The sequence below is a fragment of the Carassius auratus genome, chromosome 41 (assembly GCF_003368295.1).
Source record: "Carassius auratus strain Wakin chromosome 41, ASM336829v1, whole genome shotgun sequence".
NCBI lineage: Eukaryota > Metazoa > Chordata > Actinopteri > Cypriniformes > Cyprinidae > Carassius > Carassius auratus.
Genome location: NC_039283.1, coordinates 8052605 through 8079830, shown reverse-complemented (window position 1 = coordinate 8079830; position 27226 = coordinate 8052605). Strand labels below are relative to the sequence as shown.

The following is a 27226-nucleotide window of genomic DNA, read 5'->3' as shown; positions in this document are numbered from 1 at the left end:
ACAGGGAATAGTACAGCTGGCAGTGGGAGGACTCGTGGGAAGCAAACAGGTCTACCTGGGCTTCCCCGAATCGACTCCAGATCAGCTGGGCCGTCTGGGGATGGAGTCGCCATTCCCCGGGGAAAGTGAGCTGTCGTGAGAGCACGCTGGCTGCACGATTGAGCTCCCCCGGGATGTGGACAGCACGCAGCGACTTGAGCCACGTCTGACTCCAGAGGAGGAGATGACGGGCGAGTTGAGACATGCGACGTGATCGTAAACCGCCCTGTCGGTTGATGTACGAAACAGCCGCAGTGTTGTCCGTGCGGACCAACACGTGCTTGTCCAGCACTAGCGGACGAAACCGTCGCAAAGCTAGATGCACTGCCAGCAACTCCAGGCAGTTGATGTGCCACAGCAGTCGAGGTCCTGTCCAGGACCCTGAAGCTGCCTGCCCGTTGCATGTCGCGCCCCAGCCCGAGTTGGAGGCATCTGTTGTGACAACAACGTGCCGGGACACTTGTTCTAAGGGCACGCCGGCCCGTAGAAAAGCAAGGTCCGACCAAGGACTGAATAGGCGGCGACACATCAGTGTGATGGTGACACGATGTGTACCGCGGCGCCATGCCCATCTCGGGACTCGGGAGCGTAACTAGTGCTGAAGTGGTCTCATATGAAGCAACCCGAGCGGCGTGACTGCGGCTGCAGATGCCATATGCCCCAGGAGCCTCTGAAAGTGTTTCAGCGGTACCACTATCCTGCCTCTGAAGGAACTCAGGCAGTTCAGCACTGAGTGGGCACGCTCGCTGGTGAGACGTGCCATCATACTCACCGAGTCTAACTCCATACCGAGATAAGAGATTCTCTGCACAGGGGAGAGCTTGCTCTTCTCCCGGTTGACCTGAAGCCCCAACTGACTGAGGTGCCGAAGCACGAAGTCCCTGTGATCGCACAACTCTTCTCGGGACCGGGCCATAATGAGCCAGTCGTCGAGATAGTTGAGGATCCTGATGCCCACTTCCCAAAGTGGGGCAAGGGCGCCCTCCGCGACCTTCGTGAAGACACGGGGGGACAGGGAGAGCCCGAAGGGGAGGACCTTGTACTGCCATGCCTGACCCTCGGAAGCAAAGCGCAGGAACGGTCTGTGACGAGGGAGGATAGAGACATGAAAGTACGCGTCTTTCAGGTCGATCGCTGCAAACCAGTCCTGGGGCTGGACGCATTTGATAACGCGTTTCTGCGTCAACATCCTGAACGGGAGCTTGTGTAGGGCCCGATTCAAGACTCGCAGAACCAGGATAGGTCGAAGGCCACCGCTTTTCTTGGGCACGATGAAGTAAGGGCAGTAAAGCCCCGTCCTCATCTCGGCTGGAGGGACCGGCTCGATTGCATCCTTCGCCAGGAGGACAGCAATCCCCTCGCGCAAGACAGGGGCGTCCTGGACTGCCACCGAAGTCTCGAGCATGCCATTGAACTTGGGGGGGTCGCCGGGTGAACTGAATCGCATAGCCGAGTCGAACCGTCCGGATGAGCCAGCGTGACGGGTTGGGCAGCGCAAGCCACGCTCCCAGATACCGTACAAGTGGCACCAAAGGGACAGTCGACATACCCGCAGTGGTGCAGCGATGGGGAGTCGTGCCGGAAGGCCCAGAAGGCACTGCGTCCTGGGTCATCGCAACCACACTCCCCGTGTTCCCGGAGGAACTGGCCAGAGACGCGTGGAGAGGCGTTGCGTCTCCGAACCGCGACCTCTTGGCCGCTGGCGAAAGGGGGCGACGTGGGTGAGAATGAGGAAGCTGTGCGTCGCTCATTGTCAGCCCACAAGCCTTGCAACTCGGAGGAAGGAGAAATTGCTCTTCCAATGAAAATGTGGGTGCCACTGGCCGTTCGACCAGCGGCGGAACAGAACCAGAAGATTCTCCACCCGGCCCTCCTCCGGGGGAGGGAGTGGCGCTCTCTCCGCCATCTCCTGAAGAGCAGTTCTCCGCATCTCCGAGTTGCCCGTGTCAGGGCCGCTTAGTCGACTTCCTCGAGGACTTTGCAGCCGGGAGTGACACGGGGGGTGCCGCTCTCCTGCGCGGGGCTCGACGCGCCGGCCTCGAAGAACTCTCAGCACGGGGCGGAGCTGGTGTGGAGGACGCAGGGGGGCGCCCTCGGCGACGAGCAGGCTGAGGCACTGCCTGCGACGGAATGGTGGCAACCAGAGGATCACGTCGTGGCAAGATGTGCTGTATGGCCTCAGTCTGCTGTTGTTTTGTCAGGAACTACTGGGCACAGCCCCTGACAGCGTCGCCACACAGGACAGCCTGGGACATGGGAGCATCGAGAAAATGCACTTTGTCAATGTCTCTCATACAGACCAGGCTGAACCTGAAACGGCACTACTGGACCACCAGAGTGGACATCGCTTACCCGAGGGACTGCGTTGTGACTTCCGTCACCCAGAAGGGGGAGGTCAGTCGCCATTCGCAGCTCCTGCATCAACCTCGGGTTGGTCCTACCCTCGTGCATTTGTTAAAGCCTTGGCTTGTTGGGTTTGCAGGATAGCCATGGCATGCAAAGCAGAGACAGCTTGGCCCGCAGCACTGTAAGCCTTGGTAGCGAGCGCGGCCGACAGCTTACAGGCCTTGGGTGAGGGGCGCGGACTATCCCTCCCAGTGGCGGCGTTTTGCGGACACAAGTGCACCGCAATCGCACTCTCCTGCTGGGGAATGTCAACACACCCCTAGCTGCCTCGCCATCGAGGGTAGTGAGGACGGAGGAACGAAATGAGCTGCTTCCGGCCGTAAAAGGGGCCATCCACGACTACATCACTTCCCCATGCACATCCGGGAAGAAAGGAACCAGAGTAAAACGCGGTTGTGAGTCGCGCTCCACACCGAGAACCAATCAAACAGCCATGAGCACTCAGGGCTGGCGGTGCATTCACCTCCATCCTGATGCTCACAGCTGCCCGGGCAAGCACGGCTGTCGACTCTGCGTCCAATTCGGCAGTGGCGACAACACCCGAGGGGGGCAGCCCCGCTGAACCTTCATCCACAGAGGTCGATAACCCATCCCCCGATGCTGCAATCGACATCTGATCTCCGGCGGCAAACTGAATGACCCGCTGGGACTGCCATAAGACAGCCCAGCAAAATCACCCAGCAGCTGCACAGGACAAACACTGCGGAAGGGGTAAGAGGTCCGTGGGGCGTGGCCCGGCGGAGAAGCTCTCACGGTCACCTTCAAATCTCCCAGAGCACTAGCCGGCGGTCCTCTGCTCGAGACAGAGAAACCAGAACGGGTAGTGACAGAGGGGTCTGCTCCCTTCCCTTTAAGAAAGGGGAGACGCGATCACAGCGTTGCCATGGTCACACACGCAGTGCGTGCATGAACCATCCACGAACGCGCCTTCAGCGTGCTGAATGCCCAGACACGGAAGAGAGCGAACGTGGCCGTTGTCAGAGAACAGGAAACGACCGCATCCAGAAGGACGCGGACGAAACGGCGTCTTGAAAAAGACGCGAATCGTCCGCGATTTGCTCTTTTAGGAAATCTGCTCTCTTAGTTGAAGCGCCCAGGGGAATCGCTGAAAGGGACACCGCTGTTTGCGCCGTACCGCCAACCAGAACAGCTTCCCGACACAGCAGATGAATGGCTTTGTGGAGTATAACGGCTTTCATACAACCACTCGGCTCCGAAGCAAAAATCTAATGAGTGGATGCACCTGTCGCCCTATTTATACCCGCTGGCACGGGGAGTGGCTCAGGTGTGTTAATCCACTTGCCAATTTCATTGGCGTTTTCTCTTAAAATCAGAGATGATTGGCCTCCCAAGTGAGACCCCATTTGTCGGTCGACATAACTCGTAGTGACCGACAGATAGGGAACAGAGTGCCGTTTCACAGACAGATGCTTTCAAACACTCCTATACATATTTATATGCACACTCCGTGAAGAGTGTCAATGGTTTCTGCTGTGCACATGACAAACAGAGGCATTTATGTCAGCCAATCCTCATGAGTAATTCTATTTATGTAAAGGTGTGCTGTATATTGTACCAGAAACATCTAAGCTGTACTAAGTGGATTGTGGAAGACTGAAATTTGGGAAAATTTGGCCAAAACTTTTTTTGGGGGGATAAATTTGTTTTATAATGCAATGAGATTCACACATTTTAAAGTTTAGCCTAAGTGTCCATGTGCCTTTTGGGGTTGCTGAACTATTTTATTTATAATAATACAATGCTAGTGGTAGTACATATCAATAAAAGATGATTGTTTTTAGTGTCCTCTCCACTAAGAACACAGGCGCATGTAGCCACCTCTGTCTCTGTCTGTCTGTCCCTCGTGATGGCTTCTGATTCTCATGCAGAGTGGCTGAACGGATGTCAGACAGAGATAGTCTCTTATCAGCACGCAGGACGCCGGTGCACAGCGGATTGTTCCTTATCTGACCAAAGCTCAGGCCTCACATTATCTCAGAAAAATGCTTTTTCAAGCCCTGTCTAAGGCACTCACCCAGATAACAGAACACTGACTCCACTACTCACCAATAACATGAAAATTTGGGAATTACACTAATGTAATTATACTGTATAATTATACTACATATAATAATGTAATTATACTTATACTATATATATCTATATATATCTTTTTTCTCTGTGTGTTTACCAAATTTCTATAAATATATATTTTCTAGGGCTGCCACTTGATTACCATTTTCAATCTAATTAATTATACTTTGTGGCAATTACTTAATAAAGTTAATTGCACATCACATTTGGCTGAGAAATCCTCTAAAAGATCATCTAAAGACATGGAAAAGCATCAAATAGATATTACAAAAAGTCGTTTTTTTTCCGTTTTAATTTTACATTTTTGGGTGAACTATCCCTTTAATTCATTTTTTATAAATATTATGAATATGGAATTATTTTTAAATAATATGATACTCTAAATAAAAAACTAAAACTACCAGTATGTGGCGGTAAATGTCTTAATGTGTAAGTGATTGAGTCATTCATTCATTAGATTCGTTCAAACTGCTGATTCATTTATGAATTAAGTGAATGGATTTTTTCATGAATGGGCCATTGAATCACGGATTCATTCAAAAAACTAATCACTACTGTGTGTTGCTCAGAGATGCACAACAGTTCCACTTTGGCTTTATAGGTAATATCTGCATAGGCAAAATTTAGTTTTTATTTAATTAAACTAAGTTCTTATTTAATTAAATGCTATATAGAATTTATATCACATTTGCACTCATGCTATTCAGGACTAAAACAGCACCAGTGTGATATTGCACTTGTTGCTTGTGTGATATTCCTTAACTATATGATATTATACAAATATGATATATATATAATATACACACACACACACACACACACACACATGCAGTGGAGATCAAAATTAGAGAACAATCTATAAAGAACTAGATTTCCATAGATTTTTCACTGGATTTAGATCCGGCCATTTAATTATTTCAGTGTTCTTAGCTTCAAGGAACTGATTTAAACTTTTTGCAGTGTGACAGTGAGACATTGTCTTGTATCAAAATTGCAGGCCGATTGGAAGATACTTGCAGGGAAGGAACTGCATGTTACTGAATGAGGTTCTGATGAGCATTTGCATTCACCTGCCATGCAGCTGTAAAAGAAGCCGAAATCTTGCTGCAGAAAACATCCCCCAAAGCATAACAATTCCTCCTCCACCATTTACTGACTTCTTCCCATCAGACCCAAATAAATGAAACTCACTAAAGTGAATTTTGGGGCAGTCCTCCTCTCTCTACACAACATGCTCTTTAGCAAATGTGAGTCTAACCTTTTGATTCTTTCTTCTGGTGAAAGGCTTGGTCTCTGCGGAGTGCATTTTCAGTTCGACTTCTCTTAAAAATGCAGAGAAAGATCCATACCCTGTTCAGCACTGAACTGGCGAGCAATTCCAGCTGCAGTGTTGAACTGATTCCCTACTGAGAGTCTCTGCATTATCTTGTCTTATTGTGCATTTGTCTTATGTGTTATTGTACAGTGTTATTGTAGTTATAGTTAGTGTTATTGTTAAGCTGCAATATTCTAGAAATCACAGATTTGGAAAGACCAACTTCTCTTACAGTGGCTGAAAGGGTCATCCCTTTGGCCTTCATCTGGATAACCTCCTGACACAGGGTTTCAGTCACTTTAGAGCAACCCGCTATCTTGCAATAATAGTGAAAACTAGCAACAGGTGCCAGATTAACACCAATAACTTGGAGGTATCTGTAACTGTTCTCTAATTTTGATCAGAGTTCTTTTTCAAATATCCCATTTAAGCTTTTTTTTATTTTCCTTCAATTAATTAATACAATTATTTGTGAAATATGATTAAAAAACTGCCCCTCTACTCCTGCTAGCACTGAATCAAATAGGACTATGCAGTGACCCTGTAATTTAGGAAATTGTAGGTTGTTCTCTAATTTTTATCTCTCTCTCTCTCTCTCTCTCTCTCTCTCTCTCTCTCTCTCTCTCTCTCTCTATATATATATATATATATATATATATATATATATATATATATATTGTTTAATGTATAGAATTTATGTTTACAATGTTCCACAATATATAAAAAATCTACATTTATGTTTGCCGACATGAGACCCAAGGTATGCCAACTTTTACAGATGTTGCTGTTGTAGCACCCCAAGTGGCAAACAAATAAATCTGTAAAATTAGTATTTGCCTAAATTCAACCCATGACTCTTATAATAGTAGTGTTAGTAATAGAAATTATGGTTGATGGTTGTCTTTTTGGCAAGGAAGCTTGAGGTGACATGTGATGCAATGTGATGTTTTTGGATGATTCATCCATAATTTCCAGAGATGGCTGGACTGAAATGAAACAAAAAAAAATAATGTTTGGCTGTGGTACCTGGGAAGACTTCACTGAGGTTGACGGGAGGTTTGTTGGTGTCCACAGTGATCTTGTACTTGGCATTTTTGATAGCTGAGGAGGGGTAGCACACTAACCGAAGAGGCAGGTTGAATTTACACTGAGATACTCGAGGGATTCCTGACAAGAGTGAGCGCAAACACAAAGACAAGTCATTACACAAAAGACAAGAACCACTCAAACACACACTGAACTGTAATAAAGTTTCATCTTCAGACTAGTCTTCAATAATTTCAGCCAAAATTAGCTTTTCTGAACAAGTCTTTTTGGAAATAAGGACGAGGCAGTGGGCACTCTCTGAGAGTTTTATAAGATCAGTTATGATGAAAAAATAAACAAGTACATGTACTGTTCAGAAACACATTGGATCATTATATTTTGAGTAAATGAGTGCATCTGGAGTTTCAGTGATGCTTTCCTGTTATTTTTTTAAGGTAATCTAAACCTGTACTGTAGGGGCATGAGCCACTGAGCTAATGTCATACTTGAGAAGTTGAGAGCAGGGTTTAATTTCAGCTCGGTTCACAGTAAATGAAGACCATCATTTCTGAATGTGCTTTGAGCTTACCTTGCATTTGGGAAGCAAATTTGCACTAAGAACACTTTAATTTATATATTTATAACATTTCCAACATTTTTGTGGGCAGAGGTTGACAGCATTCAATATTCCACCAAAATAAAAGCTTGAAATTGAAATGTTAAAAAGTTTTGAATGTGAAGAATTTAAGAATTTTTATAGCATCACAACTTCATGTAATTAAATATGTTTAAACAATTTTTATAATATATCACATTTAGTCTTAATCTTTCATAATTACAGTTAAAGGGGTCATTGTATGATGCTATTTCAATCTTTCCTTTCTCTTTGGAGTGTTACAAGCTCTTGGTGCATAAAGACAATATAAAGTCTCAAATCCAAAGAGATGTTCTTTATAAAAGTTAAGAGTCAACCACACACCCCTAAACGGCTCACCCCCACAAGTCTACGTCACAATGTGGGAAGATTTGCATAACGCCGCCAAAATGTTCCCGCAAAGAAAGAAGGCTTAACTTTTATTCTCACTGTTGCCATCCCGCCACCATGTTGTGGAAACATTGTGTTTCGTTGTGAAAGCGAACCTAAGGACACGACTAGAAATCAGTAGTTAAGCTGCATTTCCACCCAAACATTCAGATGAGTGCAGCATATTTTATGGAGGATGAGGACAATTTCCTGAACCAGTAGTCTACTGGGGCAATTCCAACTTTGCAAGGACAGTCTGGCGCTTTTGACTCACTGTCTGTAAGTACATTTATATATTTAAAGAATTTGCCACTGATGATTCAAACGAGAGTTTTGTGCAGTGTAGAGCTTGTTATTTGGCGTTTCTCTGATCACAAATGCACCCACATATGGATTTATGTTTACGCAGCGCGTAAAAAGACAGTATAAGTCATTATAATCAGTAATTATGTCGCCATTGGATGCAACAAATGCCTCGTATTTATTGGGTTTTATTCGTTTTGTCTCATCATTGCCGGGACACGGCATCACAGTATGGTTAGGGTTAGGGGGCGTTTCATTTCCGTCACACACTTGAGGCATTCAGCCAATCACGATGCACTGGATAGATGGCCAATCAGAGCACATCTCACTTTTCAGAAAGATGAGATTTGTAAAAATCGATGCATTTCAGAAAGGCGGGGCATAGAGGAGCAACAATAATGTACATTATGTGGAAAATAATGTGTTTTTTGAACTTCATAAAAAGGGATGCACGATCATGATTTTTCATGGACGATCCCGATATCGATTTTTTTACAACCAAACTGTCCGATTCTGATACCGATTTCCGATTTTTTCAGTTTTTTTTATCTTTAAGCAACAAACAAGAAAGAAGGAAAGTATGCATAAACAAGATGTTTATTTGGTATTTAATAGACCAAACTGGCTTTTGGCTATTGAAAACAAAAACTGTAACCATCTGAAATTAACAGCAGTAACTGCACAGTAAGTAGCCAACATTCAATGCAAACATAGATGGTACAGACATCAGCATTCAACTTTTGTATTTGAATTGGGTTGAAACTACATAGAACTGAAATTAAAGGCAACAACTGCATAGTTCTACAATCCAAACAACAAAATCAACACACATTCAATAAGATGTTTCTTAATCGGCATTCAGTATTTGTTTTAGCTTTTAAATTTGGTTTTAAATTTAAAAAAGGTCTTTACCAGTGAGACTAAATAAAAGCATGCTATATAAATAAATGATTCCAAAATGTTAAAATGAAATTATGTTGGTGTGAATAAAACAAAGATACAAAATGTATCATTCATCCAATAAAATTAAAAAAAATAATAATTAGGGTAATGATTCACATCTATATTTTTTTACTTGAGCCAATGAAAAAGAAATAATATCAGGGGGCTACAGCAGGTGATTTTTAAATCAAATTAAGTAAATGTAATTTTAAGATAAAATAAAAATAATAATTATTATACAGAACTGACGTTTACTTCTGGCTTTTCAAATGTGTATGCAAGTTCTACTTTGCAAAAAAAAAAAAAGCATTTCAGTTTTGTCACATTTTAGTCGGTTTCGTTTCTCATCCAACACGCAAGAAGTTGAGCTGAACATCGCTTCACTGTCTCCGCTTGTGCAGGGACAGGTACAATACATTCACGCAGCTTCAGTGAGCAGGAAAGGCTCTTATTTTTGCGCCAGTACAACAACGGCTGTTGGCTTCCTGCTATCTGTGCCTCAGACGTGTAGCTCTCATAGACAGTAAAAGAAATGGACACAGCTACCCCATAGGAACTCAATTAAGACAAGTGAAGCCCATTTTTAGCGTTTTTTAGCACTTCCGTTTCTGACGCGCAGACTCAAACTAAGCTTGATGACATCAGCAACCTGTCTGACAGATGTAAATCTTCTAGTAGCTGTGCGTGCAAACTGCCATCGTTAATTTTGCAGAGACAGCGAGCTTGAGCGGGGAGTTCTTTGGCGTGAGTGAGCAGGAGTAAGTATTCTGATTAATTATTTTGTATAGTATTTTAAAATGTAACGCCAGTACGCCATATTAAGTTAATTTCCTGCGAGCTTCTCCTCCTGTCTGTACGGTAATGCGAAAGAGAGCCGCGTGGTTATTACGCAATTGTTAGCCTATTTTTACATAAACTGTTTATACGGGGCCATGATGTAACATAGAAGGTAATGGAGCCCTTTATACATTGTCGTGTATCTTTAGAAATAAATAATGGACAAACGGAGTCTTTAAACGCCTCAGATGTAAAGTTATTCGCTGTCAAAGTGACGCCAAAATGAATGGGAGTCAATGGGAATGCTAACGCAAGTGAGGTTCTGCTACAATATGGCAACTTCCGGTCTACTTCCTTGCCGCCTGGTAGCTCTGGACTTCCAGTGCTGAACTGCTGCCCGTGTCCTACGCACAGATTTCAAAATACTTCCTCACAAACAACATGATAGCGAATTATTACAATGTAGTCAGTGCACGCGGGCGCACTTCCTGAAAAATCGGCCCAAAAAAAAAAAAAAACGGCCAATTGCCGATCGCGTATTTTAAGCAAAAACCATCCGGTTCCGATTTATGGCCGGTCAACCGGTCATAAACATGTTGCATTACACCAAATACACAAAATAATGTTCCTTATAGTAAGGTCATTAATAATCGACCCTTTAATAATAATAATAATAATAATAATAATAATAATAATAATAATAACTATTATTCTTTTTATTATTACATTTGATTAAGTGTTCCTAAAAACACAAGTGTAAATGCAATGTGGGCTGAGACACTATCACAACTAAAAAGAGTTTAAGTCCACTAACAAAGTAAAGAGCAAAGGACATGACATACTTTCCTGTCTGTCAGATGGTAAACAAAATCATGATGCTATCACCCCCTAACCCTACTGGACACATCAACTTCTGCAGTGAATGTTTATTAGAAATGCCCTCTGCTTTGTGTGCATATTTATGAACATGTTTTTATATTAAAATATTTGCCTAGAGCTGAACATATGCAGTCACATCTGATGATTGGCAACATATATCATGTTCTAAGGTCCTTTCTGTCACTCACCTGCAGGGTTGAGTTCTGACATGGGTGGCAGCAAGAAAAAAAATAGCAGAATATCTGAATTACACACTCACACTGACACATGAATCATACTATAGAGGAGCAATCAGTGGTGACTGCACTACAGAAAAACAACAGGTACAGTAATTTCGTAAAATGGAAGGAAACAGAAGAAACATTTCCACACAAAAACAACAACAACGGTTAAAACAGCACTATTGTGAAATATTATTACAATTAAAAAAAAGAGTAATACATTTTTAAAAAAAAAGATTTTACTGAAATCAGTGGTAGGTGTTGGACTGAATCCTTCTGACCGGCAGAACACTATGAAATACGACCAACTGGAAGTGTTTGAGATACACCTCTGTGTCTAAATGTAGCATTAGTCTCCCCTCACAGTTCCCGCTCATTTGCGTAAAGCTCAATTTGTCTCTGTGTAAACACCACCGACCCTTTGACAAAAGCACACCATAACCAGCTAACCTCATCTTCCATGTCAGGAGCGAATGCTCTGTTTACTAAAGAGAGGAATAGCCATTATTGCCCAGAAAAGGCACTTTTACTGGTGGCTGCATAAGTCATTGAAAGCACACTCCCAAAAACACACTCTGCATTCCACATGTTCTCAAGAGCTATTCCTGCTGTCACTACACAAATACTGCTCCATCTAAGCCACACAGAGAGTCTGTGCACTTTTAGCACATTTTCTGTGTGAGAAATCTTCAGAATGGATTTAAACTTTACTGCACTCTCACTGGTACTTAAAAAACAGCTGAATGATTCTGCAGGATTCTTACTGGAGGTTTCAACAGTAGTATACTGCTCTGAAAACATCCTCACTATCTCTTGATCCAGATTTGAGTGCTTTAAATGCATTTAGACTAATTATTGTCAGTAAGGGTCTGAACATGAAAGCAATGAAGGCTGGATTAAAACCTTCAAAGCACTACAATTAACCTTTGTGTTAGTGTGTTTTTAGGTGTGGAAGGAGCAAGTGATCAGGACAGTAATTATAGGCTTGCATGGACAACACACACACACACACACAAATTCTTCCCAATCCGCACAAGCATCTCCAATGCAGAATTACTCCAGTGCTGAGTACACACATGCTTACATGCATAAAAAGTTTAACTTATATCACATATCACATATCATATAAAAACCAGATTCACAAAATATTCTTACCTCATATTTTCAAAATGTTTCTAACCTAAGAATAAAGTTAAGGATATTTTTTATTCCCAAAATCAAGAAGAATATTCTAAAATGGAATTCCTGAATTCAATGAATTTGAATTTCTGGATAGAATGTTCTTAAAAATAATCATAACCTCTTAAAGTTAAAATATCCCACAACTTCCACAAATCCCCAAAGGTAAGACATTTAATGAACTTGTTAGGTTTTAAATATTAAGCCTTACAACATAAAACAGGATATATTTAATACATACTAATACTACTTGCATATGTACCTCTAAAATATTTAAGGTGCTGAGATGATTGAGTTGATCAAGACTGTCACTTTCTTTCTTAACAAAAAAGGTCATACTTTATTTTAAGGTCCAATTCTCACTATTAACAAATTATTAACAATGATTTTTGTTTCAATAAACTCTTTTATTAAGGTTGGGTATTGGGTAGGATTAGGGATGTAGAATGTGGTCATGCAGAATATGGTGCCTTATTTTATATTAGGTACTAATAAACAGTTGATATGTTCATAAAAAGGTATGCTAACAAGCAATTAGTTAACAGTGAGATAAAATAGCAGTGTTGCAGTTGCCTTTTGTCATGCATTTCCTGGAAATTACTTAAATCAATTTCCATATTTCTAAATTGCGTAAGAACCCTTCTTGTTTTAATTTAGATCCTTAAATATCTATTTATTGGATCACGAAAGGTCCCCAATCTGGGACTCGAACTCAGGTGTCTCGAAACACTGCCTATACAATGAAATTGGTGTCGACTGTTAGAAGATGTTTAAATAGGCTAAATGTTTTAATCATAAAAAAAAAAATAATAATATTTTAGTTAAACACTGCATATTTGTTCAGTGATAACTGTGAAAAAAAATAGGCTGTAAAACCATAAATCAAATACTGTACAAAGTTATGGTTCAAGCCCCGCCTACTGGAATTAGTGAAATAAATAAACTTTTTTTACAGACACTATTTAACTGAACAGAGATGACATAACTGAATTCAATGATAAACTGCCTTTAACTATCATTTTGCATTATTGAGACACTGTTTTCCTAATGAATGTTGTTCGGTTGCTTTGACGCAATGTATTTTGTTTAAAGCGTTATATAAATAAATGTGACTTTGACTTAGAGATGATATTCTTATTATATGCCCAGCACCTATATATATATATATTATATTATATGTATAAGTTTATTTATTTCACTAATTCCATTCAAAAAGTGAAACTTGTATATTATATTCAGTCATTACACACAGACTAATATATTTCAAATGTTTATTTCTTTTAATTTTGATGATTATAACTGACAACTGTGGAAAATCCCAAATTCAGTGTATCAGAAAATTAGAATATTACTTAAGAGCAATACAAAGAAAGGATTTTTAGAAATCTTGGCCACCTGAAAAGTATGAACATGAAAAGTGTGAGCATGTCCAGCACTCAATAATGAGTTGGTGCTCTTATGGCCTGAATGACTGCAGCAATGCGGCGTGGCATGGAGTCGATCAGTCTGTGGCACTGCTCAGGTGTTATGAGAGCCCAGGTTGCTCTGATAGTGGCCTTCAGCTCTTCTCCATTCTTGGGTCTGGCATATCACATCTTCCTCTTCCCAATACCCCATGGATTTTCTGTGGGGCTAAGGTCAGGCAAGTTTGCTGGCCAATTAAGAACAGGGATACCATGGTCCTTAAACCAGGTACTGGTAGCTTTGGCACTGTGTACAGGTGCCAAGTACTGTTGGAAAATGAAATCTGCATCTCCATAAAGTTGGTCAGTAGCAGGAAGCATGAAGTGCTCTAAAACTTCCTGGAATACGGCTGCGTTGACTTTGGACCTCAGAAAACACAGTAGACCAACACCAGCAGATGACATGGCACCCCAAACCATCACTGACTGTGGAAACTTTACACTGGACCTCAAGCAACATGGATTGTGTGCCTCTCCTCTCTTCCTCCAGACTCTGGGACCCTAATTTCCAAAGGAAATGCAAAATTTACTTTCATCAGAGAACATAACTTTGGACCACTCAGCAGCAGTCCAGTCCTTTTTGTCTTTAGCCCAGGAGAGACGCTTCTGACGCTGTCTGTTGTTCAAGAATGGCTTGACACAAGGAATGAGACAGCTGAAACCCATGTCTTGCATACGTCTGTAGCACTGTAGTCTGTAGGTTCTTGAAGCACTGTCTCCAGCTGCAGTCCACTCTTTGTGAATCTCCCCCACATTTGTCAATGGTCGTCTTTTAGACAACTGTCAAGTCAGCAGTCTTCCCCATCATTGTGTAGCCTACAGAACTAGACTGAGAGACCATTTAAAGGCATTTGCAGGTATTTTGAGTTAATTATCTGATTAGAGTGTGGCACCAGGTGTCTTCATTATTGAAACTTTTCATAATATTCAAATTTTGTGAGATACTGAATTTGGGACTTTCCTTAGTACTCAGTTATAATAATAAAAATTAAATAAATTAAATTAAATTAAATTAAATTTATGCATTTAGCAGACACTTTTGTCCAAAGCGACTTACAGTGCATTCAGGCTATCAATTTTTACCTATCATGGGTTCCCAGGGAATCGAACCCCCAACCTTGCGCTAGCTTGCTTGCTAACGCAACGCTCTACCAGTTGAGCTACAGGAACACATAAACATAAACATTTGAAATATATCAGTCTGTGTGTAATGAATTAATATAATATACAAGTTTCACTTCTTGAATGGAATTAGTGAAATAAATCAACCTTTTGATGATATTCTAATTATATGACCAGCACCTCTATATAAATAAATAAATATATTATATATATATATATATATATATATATATATATATATATATATATATATATATATATATATATATATTAGTGCTGTCAATCGATTAAAAAAAATTAACTAATTAATCGCACAATTTTTTAAAATTAATCGCGATTAATCGCAATTAATAGACTGAAGACTGACTTTTTGGATATGTAAATGTAAAATGTAAATAAGTAATGTAAACTCAAGACAAAGAAACTATTTAAATTCAAAATATGATTGTTTATTGGAATTTTTGTTTAACTTGTAACACAGATTTTCTCATGTAAACAACATACCTGCAATAAACCATCAATATCCTCCAAATTAACTGTTGGCTTGAAAGCCATATTTATTACAGAAATAAAAACACAGGCATGTAAGTACCATTTGAATTTCAAAACAATCAATGCCAATAAAAAACAAAAATGATTTCCATGTTGAATTCTAAGTGGACTGCAAAAAAATTCCAAAGTATAGTCATTGCCAGTGCTTTAAGTGGGCCTTTAAGCACAGGTACTCAGTACCGCCACTTCCAAATATAGCTCTTGAGCGTACCGCCACCTCTCCGTGCGCCCAGAACGTGCTTGTAGCGTACCGGTACGCTCATTTGGACATCGGTTTTAATAGAGGTTTTAATCTTTTACCTGCACTGCCGATTTTCGGAGCGCCCTTCACAATGCAAGCTTCCTAATTCATCCCACCCAGAGCAGAAACTACATTACCCATTCACCCTTAAGTTATACAAGTGAATAGCGCATGTGTCGCTTTTCCCACTGTTAAGTGTCAACAACTCAACGTGGCCGGAGAAGGTGTGTGAAACTCGTTGTGAGTTATACTAAAGCAAAATCTTGAGTATTTATTGTCTGATAAACATTAAAAACTGTCTGCGGAGGTTGAGTCGTCCTGCAGCCCCCGCTGGCTGTTCATTGGCTGCAGCATCTTTTTTCTAAGTTCTAAAAAAATACCGTAGACGGCAAGGCACACATTTAGATATTCATTTATCTAATTAATCTATAGCCTATGCACAAAGACAATATGATCTTTTTGTCCCCTTTTTGTTTTAAAGCTTGATGAAGAGAGAGAGCGCAAGTTGCTGCAGCTGCGAGGAGGACAGTGATGCACGTGTACAGGAGTGATTGACAGTTCGCGGCACTGTGTACAAAAAATACTCCGCTACACAATTATTTCGTTATTTTCGTTTAAGCTTATTAACGTTAGCGTTACAGAAAGGTCTGATTTACGCACTGTTACAGTCATTGTTTTTTTTTTTTTTTTTAAACAATGACATTTGAGTTCATGATTTTAATGTTGCTGTTTCTTGTGGCAGACTAAATGAAGAGTAATGTTTCTTGTGGCAGACTGAAGAGTAATCCGGCAGAGTTTTATACTGAAACTTTCCATCTAAAAGTCCTTCCTTGGTCTTAACCATATTTCTTTGCACGTTGAACACACATAGGCCACAACTGGAAATAAAAAAAACTGCAACCGCGTTAATTGCGTTATTTATTTTTTACGCGTTAAATATTTCAAATTAATCGAATGCGTTAACGCGCTAATTTTGACAGCACTAATATATATATATATATATATATATATATATATATATATACACACATACATACACACATTTTTTTATTTATTTTTTTAAGAATTGCAAGGATTGCTTACAAACATTCTTACAAACTTCTAAGAATCTATCTTTAAATTATTATTTATTCTTTTCTTTCAAGAATTTCACAAATTAGGACCCAGATCCTTAGCTCCTGTTATTGTGTATACAAATTCCCATCATAGAGAGTGCTCTATGTCTGTGTGTGTATGTGTCTGTGTGTGTGTGTGTGTGTGTGTGTGTGTGTGTGTGTGTGTGTGTGTGTGTGTGTGTGTGTGTTTGTGTGTGTGTGTGTGCGTGTGAGAGAGAGAGAGAGAGAGAGAGAGTGAGAGGTGAACAGACAGAGTAAAAGAAACTGAGTGCCATTACAGCCAACACAGTGAGGGGGGGGGGGGGGGTTTCCCCGGGTCTGTGTCTGTGTTTTATTCTAAAAGGCTCATAATAATAAGCTTTATACAATACTGAATATTATAGGGAATATTAAACACTATTTAGCACTATATTATATTTGACCGTATATTGACTTAGTTGCTAAAGATCTGAAGAAAAGTTTTCCCAATAAGTTGGCTAAATATGACAAAACCTCCCTTTGGAAACTTTCTGATGTATTCTTATAGCGTTAGGGTTTTTGGGTTAGTCTTTACTCATTCTAATTAGTTTAATCTAAAAACAATAGATGTCTATGGTATGTCCCTATTTTAAAAGTTAGACAAGCATGAGTGTGTGTGCAGCCCTATGTACCTGCTAGATAATGTGTAAAACAGATTCACTATTTTCAAAAGGACAGAAATAAAAAGAGCCAGAGAAAAGGGAAACTCCCGGACATTTTCAGGAAGTTTTCCAGGAGTCTCTGCCAACACAGACACCATCCAAGAGAAACGGCAGGACAAACGAAGCCTTTTTGCTGCTTTTTCTGCTTTGGCAAACATCCAGACATCTTGAAATGAGTAAAAGGGCTTAAAGAAGTGAGGAAAGAGGGTAATGTGTTCCAGAGCTTAGAGATGGAGTCAGACAAACAGAGCGTGGGAGTGTTCATGAGGAGCTCATACCTGTAGCTGAGCTGTAGGAAACGGCGATATCTCCACACAAATCCGCTGGAGGATAGTGGCCATTCAGAAATGCTGAGAATCTCACCACTAACTCGCAGCCACTGCCTGTCAATCAAACAACAAAAAACATAATGCATAATTATACTATAACTATACTTTTTATAGAAGACAGTTGTGACTCTTCTCATTGAGGAGCCATATTAAAAGTTGTTATAAAATTCTACACATTCTATTAGTGCATTAATGCTACAGCTTGCTATAACCTGTAAATAATATACAATTAACACAAATGAACTACAAAATTTACAGAAAACACTCGTAGGACCACTTTAGGAGCTTCATATCATCTTCATTGCAGTTCACAGCAGTTTTTGAAAAAATAAGAATTACGGCTACATTTTAAGGAAAGATTTAATGTATGATTTTTCAGGGAAAAAAATTCAAACTAACAAAAAAATATTACTATTTTAATATTCACTATAAAATAATATTAAGAATAATTTAATAGGAATGCTCATTTTAACCGTTTAAACATTAACTGAGCGTAAGAATTTTGACCAATACAATACAATCAGTTAAACTGTTTAAAAAGTCATTTATTAATTTTTTTTCAGTTATTTCTCAAAATATTTTAAAAGGTTTGCTACATGGTTAAAATATGCTACTCAATATAAATATATATATATAAGTTGTGTGTAAGTCACATTTTATTATTTCATTCAGAAATAGACCTAATGCCAATTCGAAATGTTTACAAACACTATAATAACACTGTAATCATAGCTAGGCTATTTTAGTTCCACTCACTCCACAACAAATCCTTTCAATTAAGCGGTAGCCTATTTAAAAAAAGAACAAGAATTTAATTTTAATTTAGGCTAAAATGAAACTGAAACCAACTTTGGGTCTCTTATTCGACACAAAATCAAATTTTGCGTATTCACAATGTTTTTGCCAAAATATTTTTTATTATGTACTTCACTCGCGTTCCAATATCTACATAAAACTATTTTTTTTTACACAATATACACAACAGATTTTACTAAATATAAACTAAGCAGTGTGGTTTTCCATATGTTTGACTGACTGTATTTTATTATGATAATGAACAGGCTGCATTGTCAAGGTAGCAATGCTTCACTCTGTGCCAGCGCAATCACTTGAGTTTTTCCCTTATAACAGTAGAAGAAACCACTCCTCTTAGTCATAAAGATCATCGGCATTGTAAAAGGTTTGCTTTTATTTGTATACATGCACAGTAAAAACAAATCTTTGTGCTTATGTAAAATAGGCCTGAAGAAAAATAGGATGCCACTTTTTGCGCAATCTCTGCATACTAGGCTACTTGTTGCACAGGTTTTCTTTTGTTTTCCTTATTTATTTATTACGTTTTTCTCAGAAGCACAGCAGGTGCATTATGTGATATGATGACCATGTGAAACCTCCTGTTCTGTTGCATGCTACTTTTTGCACATGTTAAATTTATCCCAGCAAAACAAATTTTAATATTTTTAACGGGTCACAGACACTTATCCTTTCTAATTTAATTTAATTCTAATTTTAAAAAAACCTTGTTGGTTAACAGTTAATAATCGGTTAACGAGCATTGGTTGTCAGTTAGGAAAAGTAACAGAAACGAAAATAGTGAACATTATATACCCTAGTATTTAAGATTAATAAAAATTACTATTTATTTAGCATTTTATAATAGACTTCTAAAATTACAAAACTAATATTTATGGATGTTTTAATTCCTTAACTTTCAAAACCTTTAAAATGTTTACATTAGTGGAAAACTGCAGGAAAACCTGCTTTCTTTATAAGAACAGCTGGTTTATAAGCACTTCTCATTATACATTGACGTGGAAGATGGTTTTATATGCGCCTCAAACTCAGAGCAGATGTAAAGATGGAGCTTGTGTGGGCCAGCAATTTACGAATCAAGCTGCTCTGAGAGACTGAAAACACCAGATCAGTAACTCAATTGTAAATTAATTCATAGTTAATTCATTAGTTCAGTAATTCATTTCTAAATAATCACAGTTCCACACTTCACTCTGAAACCTGCAGAATATATTAATTGACTCAAATCACAGCCTTTGTGATTTGATAAATCGCATTAATCAGTTTTATATTGATTAATCATGCAGCCCCTAAAAGCTATGCATTAGAGTGATTTTACCACAGTTTACAAGGCTCCTTTAAGAAACACTCAACTTTTTTGAAAATAGGCAAATTTTCCAACTCCCCTAGAGTTAAACAGTTGAGATCTACTTTTTTCGAATCCATTCAGCCGATCCCCAAGTCTGGCGGTAGCACTTTTAGCTTAGCTTAGCATAGGTCATTGAATCGGATTAGACCATTAGTATCTTTCTCAAAAATGACCAAAGAGTTTCTATATTTTTCCTTTTTAAAACTTGACTCTTCTGTACTAAGACTGATGGAAAATGAAAAGTTGTGATTTTCTAGGCCGTTATGGCTAGGAACTATACTCTCATTCCAGCGTAATAATTTAGGAACTTTCAGTTCAGTGATATTACGTAGCAACTGAAAATAGTCCCCAGCTGGATTGTGTCACTGTGTCTGCTGAACCTGAATGGTTTTGAAAACAGTAAAACTCAACTGTTTAAATCTAGGTGAGTTGGAAAATGAGCTTTTTTTTAATTTTTTTTTTTTTTAAAGTGGAGTGTTCCTTTAACACAGAGCTTATAGCTTTATCATGTCTTTAACTGGTTTGTGTTGCATTTCTGTCTTTAGTAACGTGATCTGTTTCAAGTGTTTTGTGTGTCCACAGTGAGCTGCATTCACACAGGTGACTGACCCGCAGTAATGCTTGATTGCTGAACACTTAGATTAAGTGTTTGACCCCCAATACACACACAGCGTCTGGCTGTTACTCACACACTCTCCCTGTCTGTGCTTCTATCAGCTCATCGTGCAGCAGCACTTTCTATGTGGTTTAAAAGCTCTCTCCCTGGGAGGGCAGGCTTTGAACCTTTCCATCTCACTGCCATGGGCAAACAGTAGTCCATCAGGGTCTCTTGTCCTGTGCACGACCCAAGCTCAGCCGCCATGCTGTTGGCGTCAGTTTGAGCTGGCAAAAAACATAACACACACCTTTTTTTTTTTAAACTGTCTTCAATCTATGTGGTTAAATTAAGGCCATTTGTGCTGACCTCTCTTGACCTATGCTGACAGTAGCCCACCCCTGGAATTCATGACATGCATTAGAAACACGGCATGCAGAACACACACAGCACAAAAGCACTTAGATGAGAATTCCTTTGACAAAAGCAGCTAGATGCACTGCAAATTTCCATTGTGAGGATTACAGGTGGCTGTTCTTAGGATCTTTGACCTTTAGGGCATGTATGAGTTCTATCCTCTCAGCACTTACTTTTGATTTGATACTTTAGATTTGGTAACCTGACGTCATGACTATAATGTAGTGGTAGTTTTATGTCACAATATATACAAACTGACCAAAGTTTGTATATCTAAATAGTTTTGGACCTTCTGTATAGTTCTGATTAAATACATGGAAAAAATTGGTCAAAATAATACAGTATACAGGTTAGATTAAGGTATTGGCTATGCTAGCTGCCCATGCTGACCAAATGAAACTTCACAACCTGGATGGAATTTTTTATTGCATCTGTAGCACTATACGTATGGGACTAGTTTTCTGAATAATGTTTGAGTTGAAATTCTTATTACCCAGTGCACCAATTTAACCAGGACTGACATCTCAGTGTTTACAGTGTTACAGAGGTAGCCTCCATTTTCTAGTTGTGGGCATTATAGAGGGCCATGTGCTCTGGTTGCCTGCATCATGCATGACTTACATGTCTTTTAATAATGACTTTTATTATACATAATTTCCATTTATTATAAAAGTCTTATAGAAACTTCACATGAGTTCATAGAAGTGGCTGCTTATAATAAACCCATGTAACTGAGCTGAACTGAAGTCTACACATGAATCTTACCAGACGCTGACATTTAAATGCCCACTTTTAGAATTTTCCACGATTTGGCACTACTTAATTAATGCTATTGTAGGCCTATCACTTTTTCTTTTAAAACATCCATACTGAAACGTGTAGCATCCAACCGATTAGTGCGTACACAGTAGCTCAGTTTAGTCAAAGCTGTTGAGACATTCTTTACCATTTAAAAGACATGTAAAAACATTTTTACCATTTAAATATGGTATTTTTTTAAACACTAATTTACACTAAAGACATTTATCACAAAAAGTCTGATTAAGGCATGTGCAAAGAATGATGTTTTGTAAAAAGTGCTATAAAAAGGGATCCAAAAGAGTGAGTGATGTGACACATGGTCTCCATCCATCCACTTCTCAGGTCTCAACTCCACCTGAACTGTCCATCACAGCTGATGAGGCTAAGAGTGGTCTGTCAGGCACAGCTGTTCTAAGTCTCTCTTACTGAAGAGGGTACATGGAGTTTTTTTCTAAACTGAGCACACATTGAGCTCCACTCAAAAGACACGAGAGAGAAACGGTCATCTGTTGGTGATCTGAGAAACAATCACTGCTAATTAAGCCAATGCTTACCAGTTACTTTGGTAATTTCTTCTGTTATTTATTAATTCTATCCCATTCTCTTTTTTAAGACAAATAATATGTAACCTATTGCTAATACATATTCAAAATGTGAATTATAACACCTTCTAAGATACCTCCTTTAGGCCAAATTCGAATGCAATTATCCTTCATGAATAAGGCAATCTCAGAATGCATTTTGATGAGCCAAAAGGGCAGATGTCAGACAAGGTGAGAAAAATTTTCATTATAATACTGAAAAGTATTTATAATAACAGTTCAGTGTAATTAAAACTGAGTACAGTAGGTGGTCAACCAGAATGTGCTTTCTACCGCTAGGAGCACCACCGCGTCTGCAAAGTGTGTTTGCAGCTTTTGACCACTGAGTGGCACTCTAACCACAAGTTATCAAACAAACGCATCAAAGCACATTTTTGCAAATAACCGTCAGCTTTGCCTCACTGGTGTGTTACATTTGACAGCTGCAGTCTGGGAAAAAGAAAGAAAAACAATGTAGTTAAAATATTAAATATTAACAGATGAAAATTTGTATTAAACCTGGCCACGATTTAGCTGAATCACTGAAACAGAAAAGAATGGATGGATTAATAAAACGTCCTCATGTTTAAACTCTCTCATTATGATCAAAAAGTGTACATGATGTAAAAAAGAGCTTCAATAATTTGCAATGTTTATTTTATTTTTTTTAAAGGGAGCCGCCTTTACTTGCTTTTATACAGTTTAAGTAAAATGCAAAAAAATACAAAAAAATAAATAAAAAAATACACCTGTGTTTACCGCAGCTTTTCTTCTGAAACACAAAAATGAGAATTGAAACAAAATTGATAGGCCTATTTTCTTTTTTGAGAATGGTCAACCCTTCTCCATTCTGCAGATATTGTTGCTTCTGGTGGGTGCATTGTAAATCACAGAAAGGCTACAAAATGTTATCCCAAAACTCGGGTCTTAAAGCATGTGTATTTCTCAAATCTAAAATAGCCTATGAAACACTGATACTTTTATGTCTGGACTCTGTTTGGGATTTAGAAAAACATAAAGAGATGGTTCAATCAGGGGCGTAGAATTGGGGGGGGGGGGGGGTTGCGACGTGTCCCTACCAATATCCAGCGAGTGCCAAACTGTCCCTTGCAATAACTTTGATCAAACAATTAAATATGTGTATGTTTTTGTAATTAGACACATCTGAAACATCATACCATGGATACTACCTATGAAGTTAAAATAAATAGGCTACATTAGAAAACTGCATGCTTTCAGGGACAAGCATTTAATGCATGGGCAGAATGTAGTCGTACACCAGACAAGATGCGCAGCGCAGGGTATTTGGGGGTAATAGGGTTTATGTCCCCACCAATGTAAAAAGCAATCCGACGCCATTGGGTTCAGTATATTGGTAATAAATTCATCCTGTGAGCATTTATATTTCAGGATTCGACTGCCATGTCAACAATGTTGGAATTGGCCAATAATTAATCTAAAAATTATTAGGCCTGCATGATGTCTTGGGACAGTTTCTTATTACTTATTTATTTTTACATATTGCCAAAATGACTGAAGCATTGCACATACAATTAAAAGGGGGCAAAACTAAAAATAGTCAAAGCAGCACATTAAGAACAAAAGTTTGATCTCTTTGGCAGATGCGGTCTCTTTCGGACAGTTTCTTTGTTTCTCTCTCTCAGAGGCTCCTCATGTCTCCAGAGAAAAAAAAAAAACATACTATATCTGTATGCCACTGCAAAATTTGCAAAAGCCAAACCAAACCAGCCATTTGTCCTAAAACAGAAACTTTGCCTAAACCTGCTCTGCAAGTTTGGAATGCTATTCTCCACATGAAAGAACAAGAAATTCACACCTTTATTTCAACCCCGACAAGCTATACAGAACTACCCCCAAACCCCAACCCCCTACAGCTGGACTGTCAAACTGGTTGCTTACTGTAAAATGGATATGCTCTATCTAAAAGAAAAAAAAAACGGTGTAACCTTAACCAACGAACTTCAGAATAAATGTCTGTATTATTTATTTTATATATTATTATATTATCATCAAAAAAAACAAACAACAATCCGGGATTTCTGAAATCACTGACTACCTTCTACCATTGGGCTATGGAATAATTTTATAAACCAAACTTCCCATTTTCATTGCGTGTTTACGCACGCAAGTCAGATGCGCTCTTCATTCATCTCCCTTTGCAAAAATATAAATAAGTGTCATTGAGCAGATAATTCTTGTGTGTTTATTATAGGGTATAAATGCTAATCTTGCATGACTTGAGGATGCGAGCTCAGCCTCAGTCGTGTTGCCAGATAGATGTATTATAAGCATCCAAGGTTTTTTTTCACTTAATTTAGGAAGTGAATTAAGTAGGAGGTTGCAAGTTAGGGACATTGATATCTTTATATTAATTTAAATAACTCAATCATTGCGGTTTATTTATTTTTAGATTTTTATTGACTTATTTATTCAACTGCAGCTCTGCGTGCAGCAATAACTCAGTGCTAGACTAGTGTTCCATAAGCGCCCCCTGCTGTCAGAGACTGAATTAGCATTTTCATCAGAATCAGAAAGAGCTTTATTGCCAAGTGTTTACACATAGAAGAAATTTCGTCAGGAGCTTCCAGTATAGAAAGTAGAAAACATAGTGCACAGACACATATAATTAAGGAAATAAAACTAATAATAATAAATAGTAATAATAAAATATTAACTCAGCAGCCCATCTGATATTTTTGTTTTGTGCACTTGCTTCATGTTGCATATAATTTTTGCTTGTTTGTTTGCTTGTTTGTTTGCTCAAAGTTAGTTTGGCCAGTAACAGAGCAAAATAAACATTTAATAAATGTAAAAAAAAAGAAAAAAAAGGAATAAGAACTAAATAAATCTGCTACGAGGATGGGAATCGGCTCATTTGAGTGTAAAATAAATCCTGATCAGTGCATCCTTAACTGGAATAGTTAGACCTACATGATCGACCTGAAAAAGCATGGTTCATTTCAGTTTTATCTTTAAACTATTGTACCTATTTGTGCAAAATTGTTATTATTTATTACAATACAATATTACAGTCAACAATGAAAACAATAAGTCTTATTTATTTATTGATTGATTGTGATAAGTCCTGTGAAAATTTTGCCAAAACAAGTAAAAAAAATGTCAACCACCGGCCGAACCGGACCAGTAGAAAATGTCCTTAGCATTAAGCCCTGTTAATAAGATCAAAATCAGTGTTTTAACTAGTGGTGGGCCGTTATCGCCGTTAACGTGCTGCGTTAACGCAAGACTCTTATCGGGCGATAAAAAAAATATCGCCGTTTATCTATTCTCAAAGTTGGGTTGGGAGCTGGGTCTACACTAAGCAAGCTATGATGACTTTCACCTTGATATTTTATATAACTGACTCACTGAGGACAGCCTAAAAAGATGCTCAGGACAGTTGCGGGCCTCTGCTGCGCATCGTCACGAAAGCTTATCTTTCTCACGTGTTGTTAAGCCGTACCGCTTGTCGATTTAAACATTAAAGCATCCAAAAACTAGACGCAGAAAAACTGTACAGAGTAGCACGTGCCGTGTTAGGTGCGCACGAGAGAGAGAGCCGCGTATCATGGACAGCGACACTGAACAGAGCTCTCTTCTGCGAAGTTCACCACGAAGTTCCTCCTGCACCCGAACGAACAAATGCAAATCGTATATCGTGAAAGAGCCCAATTCAACACCACGGTGTTCTGGTGTTCAGGGCCTGCGCAGAGAAAGGCGTCTCAAAACACTAGAACATCGAATTTGCTTATTTTTGCTCTTGTGCCGACAAATACATACAAAATATGACAAAATATCCACCTTGGAAATTATGCTCGAAAAAACTGTCAGTTATTTCTTAAGTGAAAGTAAACAGTTGAGGAAAAAATGGGCTGTGTATTATATTGGATGCGTTCACCGTTTTTTAAAGTGACCGCGCCTAATTTAGCCACTGGCTGCTGTAATGTTAATCCACGAAAATGAAAATGAAAATCACTCACTGCTCTTGACTGAATTTCTTTGTAGTTTTAACAGTCAAACCAAAAATTATTTAGAAACCAGATATTACATTAATAAATAAATTTTTATATATAGCAAAACTGTAATAATGTGAGAAATGAAGGTGTCTGAATAAATGTAGGTTTGATTGTAGATTTCATTTTTACATTGAAGACTATCCAGTGCTATTATTTGGTTTCTGTACCTTGACACCTACAAACTTGAAAAAAAAAAACTTAAACATTGGTGTGAAACAGGAGTAATGTTGTTTGCACCTTGTGCAATGTGGAATTAGTTTACAGATTTTTCAAGAACTTTGTGATACATTTTGGAAACAGGTGATGAGCCCCTTTTCTAATGCACCACATAGCTTGATAAAACCCTTCTCAAAGACTTACTGTTTGTCAATTTTATTTGGGTAACACATATTCTGAATGCCTTCGGCAGAATTCGAATGAGCCATTTTAATCTAGATTAATCTAGATTAATTTCAAGATCACAGTGAGATTAATCTAGATTAATAAAAATAATCTATGCCCAACTCTAGTTTTAACATTTGTACACTGATCTGTAGAACATGTAGGTTACATAATTATATGTTAAAGTTAAAAACTGAAAATATTTACTTGAAAAGAAAACAGGATGACTTTGAATAGCATAACTGTAAAATTGTGAGGAAGAGTTAATCAGGTCTTGCACATGTATTTCCTGGTCTGAGAGTGACTTCCTGCTTCAACAGGAAGTAATGGATACCAAAAAAGGTAGAAATATATGTATGTAAAAGGAGAATGCATGTGTGTTAAAGCAAAATATATATATATATGTATGTGAAAGGAGTATGTACGTGTGTGAGAGTAGAAATGTATGTGTGTGAAATGAGAATGTAAGTGTGTGAGAGTAGAAATGTATGTATGTGAAAGGAGAATGTATGCGTGTGAAAGGAGAATGTAAGTGTGTGAGAGTAG

The 27226-nt window shown here is 38.9% G+C and overlaps 1 protein-coding gene across 4 annotated transcripts in view; it reads right to left on the bottom strand.

Annotated features, from left to right (window-relative positions):
• LOC113060027 (protein PTHB1-like) overlaps positions 1–27226 on the bottom strand; it is a 140867-nt gene that overhangs the window by 85727 nt on the left and 27914 nt on the right. For 3 of the 4 annotated variants that reach the window (XM_026228802.1, XM_026228801.1, XM_026228804.1), the window contains exons 14-16: positions 17657–17761; positions 10994–11008; positions 6881–7021 (exon numbers count right to left, since the gene is read on the bottom strand). In XM_026228802.1, coding sequence (XP_026084587.1) covers positions 6881–7021; positions 10994–11008; positions 17657–17761 — 261 coding nt within the window. The remainder of the gene's footprint in view (positions 1–6880; positions 7022–10993; positions 11009–17656; positions 17762–27226) is intronic. The other variant, XM_026228803.1, reaches the window with a different exon arrangement.